Here is an 11,696-nt window from a genome sequence, read left to right as displayed (position 1 = left end):
ACATATATCTCCATTGATTTTTTATAGTATAGTCGCTTTTTTCCTTCATTTTATAGGTATTTATGAAGTATCTTATAAGTATTTGTACGTATACGTCTAGTATCAAATAAGTATTCAATAACATATTTTTTAAAATTAAAATAATTAATTATAATATACAGAGCATCAATATCGGATACATATCTGGTACATATATGTCTTCATATTTAAGGTATTCAAGGTTCATAGCTGAAAACATTTCAAATAGAGATGAAACTACAAAAATTATCAATAAATAAAAAAGATTATCATAAAAAGAAATACACCTTTTACAAGAAAAGTACGAAGGCAAATGTTGTCAGTAAGACGAAAAACATTAGTATGCAGGTTTTCACAAATAACCACATTAGTCAATTTTTTTTATTTGATACTCTTTTAGCTAATGTGAAATTTATACCTTTTTAAATGAGTAAATAGTCAATTATCCCCTGAAATTGTAAGTTTCGTCAATTACCTTCCTGAAATTGCACAACGTTAATCAATTTATCCCCTCCGTCAAATTTTCTGTTAGTAAACATGACGTTTTGCAAATACCCCCCTGAAGTTTTACACTTATGTGCAAAATGCCCCCCGAACTTGAAAATTTATATATTTTTTTCTTATCCTTAACTCAAAGATATTAAAGACAAGCAATTAACAGTTAACTTTAATACTTTACAAAGCTCTTTCATTCTTAAAGGGGTATGTTATTTTATTTTGTTTATGTTATGCCATTTGGTTGTTCAATTCTCCATAAATTATGACTTATTTAGACAGAGACACGCCAATTCACAACAAAGTAAGCTAGAGACACTCATTCCTCATGAATAATTAATTCTAACAGTTTCTTAAGATAAGTTTGAATAAAATTATTCTATCTTAAAAATTGAACTAAACATGCATTTTGCTAAAGCAATACGAAGTTATTAATTATGCATTATTTTTAGAGGATATATTCTTATTTTAAGCTTAAATATTAAAGTTAACTGTTAATTGTTTGTCTTTAATATCTTTTGAATCAAGATAAGAAAAAAACATATAAATTTTTAACTTTGGGGGGCATTTTGCACATAAGTGCAAAACTTCAGGGGGGTATTTGCAAAACTTCATGTTCACTGACAGAAGAATTTGACGGAGGGGGTAAATTGATTAACGTTGTGCAATTTCAGGGGGTAATTGACATTTTGTTAATTTTAGGGGGGTAATTGAAGAAACTTACAATTTCAAGAGGGTAATTGACTATTTACTCCTTTCTAAAGATTTATTTTTATGAAAATAGAAAAACATATGATTCACACAAATCCTAACTCAATTATAAAAAATGTTCAAATTATGGTCAACCATTGTGTTTAGAACTTGAACCGTTTAAAAGATAAATTAGCCAATCTAAATTGATACGGTGATAATCGAATCTGAGACCTCGACGAGAACCATACTTTCAGGCCATCAACTGACCAATTCAACTCCTTAACCTCGACCTTCAACTCTTAACCCTTCACTCAAAACAAAATTGAGCTATTCAATCTCCGACTTTTTCACTTGTGTGTATAAATTTATAATGTCTAGTATCATTTCATCTAAATTAAAAAAATGTAACTTATGCAAAACCACGATGAGTCGCCGACGCCGTGATGCCGATGCAATCAATATGATATTAAACGTTGGCCTAATCACACTATCAATATTGATTCTTCACTATAATAGTCTTTGCTTTATTGCCTCAGAAAGTAAGCAGGAAAAGGAGGGAGAGAAGTCACCAACACAAAAAGTCTCTCTCTCTCTCTCTCTCTCTCTCTACATTCCTTTATATACCACCTTCTCAATTTTTGGAAGAGACAGTCACAAAAAATTGAACTCTTTGTTTTTTCACCCCAAAATTCACATCACCAACGCATTTTTGGGGGAAAAAGCGATTATCACAGAATCTGAGGTAATCACCGTCCTTCTCTTTTCTACCCTAATCAACAATCATACCTTTCAATCGATCTACAACATCCTTTTTACTGTTCATTTTGTTCTGCAATTTATTCATCCAATTTTGTTTCTGGGTTTTCGATTTCTGCTAGTATATTTACTTGGGTTGGTTCTACTTCACTGTATTCATGCTTAAATTTGCGTTTTTTTTTATTTGATTTTCATTTTTGGGGTTTTGGGCCAGATTATTTGATTGTTTTGATCTATGTTTAGGGTTTATTTTTCATCAGAAAAAGAGTATGACTGTATGTGTTAATATGCTTGTGTTTATTGGTTGATTAATTGTAATTGGGGCGAATCCTATTATACAACTGAAATAATTGAAAATTAACTTAGTTTTCAAGTGGGGTTGTTTGATTCCTTGTTTTAGTCTTTTGGGGCTGTGAATAATTTGAGCTGGAATATGCTTCTGATCATGATAACTTTTCATGCTAGCTGTGTGCATTTGTTGAATTATTCTCTCACTTTTTGCATGTCATATTTATGAGTTTAGATTTTATAGGAAGAACTTCGAGTTTGACGATGAAGAAGGGTTCGAAGAGAAGCTGCAAGTCTGCATCACATAGTCTTTTCAAGGACAAGGCGAAGAACCGTGTTGATGATCTGCAGCTGATGTTCTTGGATTTGCAGTTTGCGAGGAAGGAAAGCCGTACAGTTGATGCTGCTGTGCTCGAGGAACAAGTTCATCAAATGCTTCGTGAATGGAAGTCCGAGCTCAACGAGCCTTCTCCCGCTTCTTCATTGCAGCAAGTAAGATCATATTCATGTGCTATTCTTATTAGGTTCAATGCAATTGCAGCTAGTGGACTTTGTTTGAGTTAACTGTCATGGGTACTCGTTTCTAACTAGCAATTTTTTTTAATTGTGATGGATACATGTGAAATTGAGTGACAATATATTAGTGGTAAAGCTGTGATTTTGAACTGTGGTGTTTGTTGGTGAATTCAGGGTGGAAGTCTTGGGTCATACTCCACCGATATCTGTCGGCTTTTGCAGCTCTGTGAGGAGGAAGATGACGCCTCTAGTCCATTAACTGCACCTAAGCCTGAACCTAACGACCAGGCTCTACAGGCTGGGGGTAATGTCATTTTTCAAGAGGTGAGTTTCTTATTCCCTTTTGGGGATGGATAATCTTCATATTGCTCAAGTTCTCTCATGTTTTTCTATTTTTATTAGATGCTTCAGAAATGGTTAATGTATGTGTTGTCAAATAACCAATATAGCGCCGCTATACGGCTATTACGTATCCAGATTTGAAGCAACCACCCGCAACAAAAGCCGAAACGCTATTTTATTCCGCTATCACTGCAATAGCAGTGCCTTTTGCATATTGGTGATATCCGTTCTTGCTTAAATAGCGGAATAAAATGGTGTTTTGGCTTTTCTTGCGGGTAACCTCTTTTTTATTTATTTTATATAACCCCTAGCCCCACAAGCCAGGTAACCTCTCATCGCTAAACCACATCTGCATCTCCATCTTATCTCTTCATCTCATACTTCATCTCCTTCAAGACATTAATCGGAGGATTCCATTTAAAAAGTTGAAGGATATGCCTCACTATCTGAAAATGAGGATAATGATGATGTTAGGGAAGAGGAGAATAATTAGATCTTTTTATCTTTTATCACTAGTTAGAACTACCGGTTATTAGTTGTTTTGAACTATATAGTTTTTGAGTTTTAACTCACTTTCAATTTCTGCTACTGGTTTTTCAGCAGCAATGTATGCAACTATGCATCATCCTTTATTAGTTATCTGTACTATTGAGATTTTGAGTTTTATGTCAGTCACTTTTTTTTATTTCTGTCAATGTTTTATTTTATATACAATTATTAATATCAATCGTTTTGCTGCTTCCGCTATTTGCCCGTTACGCTATCTGCTATTTCTCATAGCGGATTTTCGGTGACCTGCTATTTTGCACCATCCGTTATTAATAACACTGATTAATATCATGTAATGTAAACTGGAAAAGATTATCGCCTGACATTTTGTCTCTTCTCCTCTAGAAAATGATGATATTATACTTTTTATTTTAATCTGTTTTCACTAGTCCTTAAGTGAGGTCGTTTTATAGTTCGAACATTCAGTGTGACAAACAATGTCTGTATTTTGTTATATTTGGATTGAATAAATGTATGTTTATTTAGTTTGAAGTTCATTGCTCCTTTCTTGAAATTTGAATGGCATCTATTATCTATTATTCATATTGAAGCCAGAAAAATGGTATGTTCAAATAGAATTTCAAAAAAACTCAATGTGCATACATCGGTAGCATTCTTTTCACATTCTCGTTTATCTATTATTTTTTTATTTCTTTATGTGAGTTGGAGGGTAAGAGATGGGGGGTAAATTGGGTGGGAAAGTAGCTGTCCGACATATTGGTAGCCTCGTTGTGGAATTGACAGTACTTTATGGTATGTTAATACTTGATACACACACAGATCTGTATTGACTATCCTTAACATTGTAGTTGAATAACATGGATGGCAATTTTATTTGTGCGATTCAATGCAAGTCTTCATTGGAAGTGCATGTTGAATCACTTTGTTCCTGGAAGGATCGCACGAATCTCAATTTATCTCAAGAGGGACCGTGAGTTAATTATCCTCTGGAGTGGCAATGAAACAATGTGGTGACGGTTGATTGTTGCCAGAATCTCATCAGCGAAGAGTGTTCTGTGAAAAAAGTAGCCCGAAGACAGGCTTAATTTTTCCCATCACTCGCTCGCTGCCCAGATGGATAGATACAGGCATGTAGCAATCTGACAATCAAGGTGTGGTGGTGTGTGGGAAATGTGGGTTCCAGGAATAGTCAGCATCTGCTGATTGGTATTGGATGGGACGATTGGTTGACGGTGGCAGTGAGGGCCGGTGGGAGGTGAAATGCAACTTGGATCTGTGGATCTGTATGTGTCCAAAAACAGAGTAGAAGAGGTAGTTGAAAAAAATGTGGGCTAGGTTTTAGAAGTTAGAAAGCGAAGAGCATGGAGAAAAGATGTGGGCCCTATAAAGAAACCTAATTGATATGCTAGAAAATAAGGAGATCAATGTTGTTTTTTTATATATTGCTTTTATAGTTTATTGATTTTAAAGATTGATCATCAATGTCGTGATTCATTATAAATTTCAATCCATTATAAATTTCAATCCATATTTCAGAAAATGCGTCTCCGGATTTGCGATTTGATAGCTATAAATCTTATTGCATTGTCCATGATAAACTCAACTCTTTGTATGTGGTTGAGAGAAAATTGAGTTGTTAATTCCATCTACCTGGAGCTACCAAGTATGCACTTTAACAAGATAATTTTAAGGCTTAATGCAGTGTTTACCAAAACTTGATTGCTTTTTGTTTTACCGTGTGAATAAATCTTGGGCTTATGTATCTTATTTATGGAAGTTTATAGACTTTGAAGGGTTGTCAAAATTAATAAATAAGGGTTTTGCTAGAAGACACCTTTTATGAAGGTGTCTTTTAGCAAGTTATTCTATAAGCATTTGCTAAAAGACACCAACTAATTTTTATGAAGGTGTCTTTTAGCAAAGTTATAACTAAAAAGTGGAAATCACACCTTGAGGTGTGGGTTGCTAAAAGACACCTTCATGGGTGGCTTCTAGCAAAACCCAATAAATAAATAATACAGGCTTGGAAGTGATTATTGCTTTATAGTGTTTCATAGGTTTCATTAACTTTGTAAATTGGGCTAAGAGATGTTAGCTCTGATTTGCTGCATGGAATAGTCATTAAGCATCAGGCCTGATTTGAAAGCAACTGATTCTCTATTAGTTAACTGTTTTTGATTGTATGAATGATTTAGATGACATTACCTACCCATTTGTTGGATATTTTCTGTTGCAATGGGCATTAGGCTAGTTTGATCTTCTATTTTTGTCTTCCTCCTTTAACTGATTCAAAAGAAGAGAGAGGCTCTGATGGTTTGGTTATTTTATTCCTCAAGAGTTTACGCATGTTTCCTTTTAAAGATCGACATATTTCTCCATCTTTTCTTGCATACTGTACCTTTATCCATATTTTAATGCTGAGCTGTTTTCGTAACTAGATCTCACCTGTAATTGTAATAAGTTTCCTGGTTTAACTGTAAAACAGGGCCAACAGCAACATGATTTCCCATTGGTTGATGAGCGCAAACACTCAACCTCAGGAGTTCAAAATGTGGCAGCCAACCAGGATGGAGCTGCTTTAGAATATCACCAGTTTGATTTGCAACAGGACTTTGATCATAATTTATATGCTGGTTTCAATGGTACAGGTTATTGTGAGGAGGATGCTGTTCCTCTTATATCTAGCTATCTACCAAGTGTATGCCCTCCTCCTTCTGCTTTCTTGGGCCCAAAATGTGCACTTTGGGACTGTCCAAGACCCGCACAAGGGTTGGACTGGTGTCAAGACTATTGTAGTAGCTTTCATGCCGCTCTAGCTTTGAATGAAGGGCCACCAGGCATGGCCCCAGTTCTACGACCCGGGGGCATTGGTTTAAAGGATAACTTACTTTTTTCTGCTCTTAGTGCAAAGGCACAAGGAAAAGATGTTGGCATCCCAGAATGTGAGGGAGCAGCAACTGCAAAGTCTCCATGGAATGCACCTGGTAATTCAATCTTTTAGAATCTTTTATGGTTTGCGTTTGCGCAATTTTGTCTGCTACAGCCTACAAGGTTTGGCAATATTGTTTAATTATTTCCCCTTGTTGGAGTGCAGAGCTCTTTGACCTTTCTGTTCTTGAGGGCGAGACTATTAGGGAATGGCTCTTCTTTGATAAGCCTCGAAGAGCATTTGAAAGTGGAAACAGAAAGCAGAGGTCATTGCCAGATTACAGTGGACGTGGTTGGCACGAATCTAGAAAGCAAGTTATCAATGAATTTGGAGGTCTGAAGAGATCCTATTATATGGATCCACAGCCTCTGAACCATTTTGAATGGCACCTTTACGAATATGAGATTAGCAAGTGTGATGTATGTGCCTTATACCGTTTAGAACTAAAGCTTGTTGATGGGAAGAAGAACTCCAAGGCAAGAATAACAAATGATTCAGTTGCTGATCTACAGAAGCAGATGGTAAAGCTCTCTGCTGAGTTTCCACCTGATAACAAAAGGCCTGCCAAAGGCAGAGCCAAGATCAACGCCAAAGTTGGCATGGGTGCTGTCTATCCAGCTTCACACAGAATGGCCCCACTAAGCGGAACATATGAATATGGGTTAGCTGCACCATATGACTATCTTGTGGAGAACACGGGTGACTACTATGGGACATGATCTACATTGGAGTAATGTGCAACATGCTGTATTCAACATGCTTATACATTCTATGCTGTTTCCTTTTGTTTTGGCCTCCTTGCACTGTTTTTCCTTTATCCCTTCCCCTAGTAACAAGAATCCAAGGCCATTTTTGTTTGCCTTGTCTAGATATTGTGAATAGCTCATTCTCTTACTGGAGCGCGGCACTGGAAGCTGCTGGATGCTGGATTCTAACTTAAATTTTACAGCAATTGCTGTATGTCATTTATGATTTGCAATTTGTTGAATGCTAGAATCTAATTAGCATCATTAGAATTGCCCTGCTGTTTAGGCTCTATTGCTGTGATTCAGCTCTGATTATATTTTCAAAATTATGCTAATGTAAGGTCTCATTTGCACTATTTCATGGTAGAAGTCTCAGGACAAACCTTCAAAGGTACATAGTATTGGCCATGTAATAAAAATGTCCAGTCTCATTTTGTTGTAATTTTTGTATGATTGAAGAGAATCTTTGAAAGCCATCGGTGATATGAACTACCTAATGTTGGATGATTTCCCTGTCTGGTTTATCTTATTTGAGATTCTTTTTTCCTATACTGAAGCGTCATTTAGTACACTACCTTCGAAGGAACTTCAAGGAAGTACGAAGGAACTTCGAGGAAGTACATAGGCCCCTACAGGTACATAGTGGGAGTCGACAAAAAGAAAATGTTATTGGTCCCTTCAATTCTTTGTCAACTTAGTTTATCTTTTTTTAAAATGCTTAATTCATGTTCATAACTATGTCAGTCAAAGATCTTAAATGGCAAACTGTATCACTGGTTGCCACATGTACTGATGCTTCACATGGCTGTTGAATTGAGTCAACTTTCCTCAACACAAATCTGACCAACTCTTATTTTCCCTTCCCCGCCACAAAGTTAGATGTATGTTCTGTATGACAGTGACACACAATCACGGTGAGTCAATGTGATTATAGCAATAGTTTCAATCAAATAATGACGACAGTCACTTTGACAAACTCACCACCGATCCAAACATACCATCGTTCTTTAGATTTTCATCATTATTTAGAGCAAAAGTGTTTTAATGTTTTATAATATTGGAGAATGCCAACATGTTATATGGACATGTGTTAAGAAACCTAATAGAGTAGTAATATTGTCTTAATAGTCGTAGATTTAATATTTCAAAAAGTAGAAGAAAGATTTATATGAGTGCAAAAAATATCTTTTTAGAATCTTTACTATGTTTCTTAAGGATATATTGATGGCAAAACCTTTATGCATAAAAGTTAGTTACATTTGAGACTTAGAGAGTATTTAAAAGTTAGTGTGATCCGGAGACGATTGAATATCATTTACATATCGGTCAATGAATGACGAAAGATAAAAAAAAGTAGAAGCGTAGGAAGGCTAAGATAGATAGCACACGACACACCAAAGATTTAATTTTTAGATAAAGCTTTTACAACGCACACAATCCCCTTGTTTGGTAGTACTAAACTGAGAAAGAGATGTTTTATTCTTTTTTAAAAAGACAAAAGTATCCGGAATACAAAAAGTCAATAAGTGCAATAGTAAATATGTTGTGCTAGATTATTAGCGTGCATCTTATGTAAATATGTGATTCTAAGGTGACGGTTTAATTAAGTCTCTCGTCAGTGTACCATTCATCTTGATCATTAGATCAAATAAGTGCATCAAGGAGAATTAAATGCGGACATTTTTTTTATTTTAAGGAAAACGGTATATTAAAATTGTCAATGTTTGGTATTCTTCTCTCTATGACTAAGACTGATAGGAGAAGATTCATTTGTTATTCATTCAAGCGAAAATTACATCAAGTAGATATAGTAAAGTATCTAAGTATACGAGGTAGCTTGCTTTACAAGTAACAATGCAAAACTAACTCTAATACTCACAAAGTAGCTTAAGTAATAAGCTCTAACACCTAACAAAGATGCTAGTAAAGTAATACTATAATACACTTAACGAGTACATCGTCAGGAATTAGGATTTAAGATATTTAGTAATGAACATTCCCAGAAGTATTTGAGAATTGTTTTAAAGAGTATGGGTTTGGAATAGTCATATTCTCATCCATCAAATTTAGAGTGTCATCACCATACACACCATTAGTATATGTGTTCACTTATGAAAAATTTGAGAGATGTTTATAGAGTCAACAGTAAAATCAAAATATTCATAATATGAAGGATCAAATTGAGAGCGTTCCGCAAAGTGACCATTTTGGTAGTTTAGTCCCTTAACATTTGTTAGAGAGTCAAATAAGAAATGGATCATACTCTTTCTTCTGCTTTAACGAAAGTTTGCACTCAAGTCAAGTTTGCCAACAAACTCAAACCGAGAAACTTAATAGTTGATTTGCTTCATACTCTTGGGTTTAAATTGACAACTTTACTTGAAAATCTCACAATACCTTAACTAATGAAATCTTTGGGAATGCTCTTTTATCAATTCTAAATATAATAAATCAATTAAAAACTCAACATATGCGTTTTGTCAAAAATCAAATTCTTGCAATCATGACTGTTTTTTTTTTTTTTAAAACTCGGTATCCGATCCAAGAATCGACTAATCCGAGAGGACCAATCCCACCACCCACTTGCGGGGGCCCCGTTTAAAGCCAGAGCAAGCTTTGTATGGACTTAGCCCACCGAAATTGGCACCAGAGGGAATCGAACCTGAGGCCTCTATAGTAGAGGTGTTCGCGGTGCGGTTCGGCTCGGTTATGAGGCAAAAAGTGAATCGATCCAAAAAATAAAACATATGCGATTCAGCTCGGTTCGGTTGGTGCTAGAAAAAAAATCTGAACCGATCCGATCCAAATTATCGCGGTTTAATTTGGATTGGTTTTCGGTTATCCAAATTGTAAAAAAGTGATAGTAATATTCTTATTAAAAATTATTTTGAGAGAAGCTTTTTCCTTGTTCTACACCTATAAAGTTATGACTTATAGTATCTCTTTTATATTTAATATATTATGCTGTAGAAAATTCTTTCCTAATTCTATAATTTGTAGGATAAGTATACTGGATACATATAAGTTGCCGCAAACTTTTGTAGCATGCAATTATAAAGAAACTTTTGTAGCCTGAAACAATATAAACAAATGCTATCCATGGTAGTGTTGCAAGTAGTTCAGGTTCAGCAATAGATTCAACATTCCCAGCTATTCTACTCTTATTAGTTTGAGTGTTTTCAGCCTGCAAAGTATACACATACGAATTAACAAATAATTCTATAACAAAGAAGATTTCAAACATAAATTCTCATTGATTTAAATGTTATTTTTTTCCTTAAAAAAACATACATTCTTATGTGGAAAAAAACAAATCAACAATTGTTGTTACCAAACATTTTTTATACAAGAAGAAATTATACTACAGAAGTAAGTGATAAAAAGAAAAATCAATTAACATTTTTTATACACAAAGAAGCAAGTGAATCAAAGAACTTGATCTTTCTAATCTATTTCATTCAACTATTGATCATGGATTTTGACAAACCGATAAATTTTATTTAAGTAAAATACTTAAAGAAACCCAACCTAATTTTTCTAAGATAAATTTCTAATCTAATTTTATTTAATTAGAACCCATCCTTTCTAATATATTCTTTCGGATGGATTTTCACAAGCTAATTTTATTTAAGAAAAGCTAGCTACCAAACTCTACAGGGACGCATCCCTTCCTTATAATGCAAAAAATATAAGCTACCAGTAGCATTCAAAATTATAAGAAACCCAAATTACAGTATCAATAGCGCCCTTTGATCATGGATTTCACAAATTAGACCAAAAAAACCCATTCTTTCTAATCCATCTGATTCAGCTATTGAAGAGAAGGAAAAGACTATCAGAGTAGTAGTGAGTATGCACAAAAATGTTACCTGAGCGACGCATTGCAAAGGGAGAGAAGAGAGGAGATTAGTGTTTGGAGTGTTGGTAGATTAGTGACTGAACCATTTGATTCCTTCAATTTAATAGCAAAAGTCATCATTGGGGAGTAAGAAAGAATTAAACACGCTCTTGGTACTTGGTACTTTGATAGTTGGCTAGTTTGCTTTGGTAACTGATGAGAGCGATCTGAAGGGTTTCAGCTGACAAAACCGGCCTAAGTAATAGAATAGTCTAGTAACAATATAATAAGTGCGGTTCGGTTCGGTTCTTAAGTTATAAACCGAAAACCGAACCGAACCGGTCGGTTATAATTTTTATGGTCCAAACACATCCAAAAAAAATCGGTTTTTTGCGGTTTTCGGTTTTTTGGATCGGTTGGCGGTTTTTTTTTTGGATCGGTTCGGTTTTGAACACCCCTACTCTGGAGGAGCAAACTCCAAGATCCCAAGCCAACCACTAAGCCAACCCCAAATAGGTTTATGACTGTTTTTTTAACTTAGTATTCAACCTAAGAACCGACTATT

At 34.9% G+C, this 11,696-nt stretch overlaps 1 protein-coding gene across 2 annotated transcripts; it reads left to right on the top strand.

Moving 5' to 3' along the window:
* The first annotated feature begins 1,720 nt into the window (after positions 1-1,720).
* Positions 1,721-7,800, top strand: LOC25493061 (transcription factor VOZ1). 2 transcript variants are annotated; one of them, XM_013601467.3, is made up of 5 exons: positions 1,721-1,948; positions 2,495-2,742; positions 2,941-3,090; positions 6,104-6,602; positions 6,713-7,800. In XM_013601467.3, the coding sequence occupies exons 2-5, from the start codon at positions 2,515-2,517 to the stop codon at positions 7,264-7,266; spliced, it is 1,431 nt and encodes a 476-aa protein (XP_013456921.1). In that variant the 5' UTR covers positions 1,721-1,948; positions 2,495-2,514; the 3' UTR covers positions 7,267-7,800. The 2 variants fall into 2 exon arrangements, with proteins under 2 accessions (XP_013456921.1, XP_024637757.1); XM_024781989.2 differs by having other exon boundaries at positions 1,738-1,948; positions 2,486-2,742.
* The last annotated feature ends 3,896 nt before the right edge of the window (positions 7,801-11,696 follow it).

Source organism: Medicago truncatula, chromosome 4, assembly GCF_003473485.1.
Source record: "Medicago truncatula cultivar Jemalong A17 chromosome 4, MtrunA17r5.0-ANR, whole genome shotgun sequence".
Lineage (NCBI taxonomy): Eukaryota > Viridiplantae > Streptophyta > Magnoliopsida > Fabales > Fabaceae > Medicago > Medicago truncatula.
This window is presented reverse-complemented; position numbering and strand designations above follow the sequence as displayed.

Bases quoted from the DNA above. Each gene is read 5' to 3' on its own strand.
- LOC25493061 (XM_013601467.3), top strand. From the start codon at position 2,515: ATGAAGAAGGGTTCGAAGAGAAGCTGCAAGTCTGCATCACATAGTCTT. The intron at 2,743-2,940 runs GTAAGATCATAT...TGGTGAATTCAG, and splicing joins CCGCTTCTTCATTGCAGCAA to GGTGGAAGTCTTGGGTCATA. The intron at 3,091-6,103 runs GTGAGTTTCTTA...ACTGTAAAACAG, and splicing joins GTAATGTCATTTTTCAAGAG to GGCCAACAGCAACATGATTT.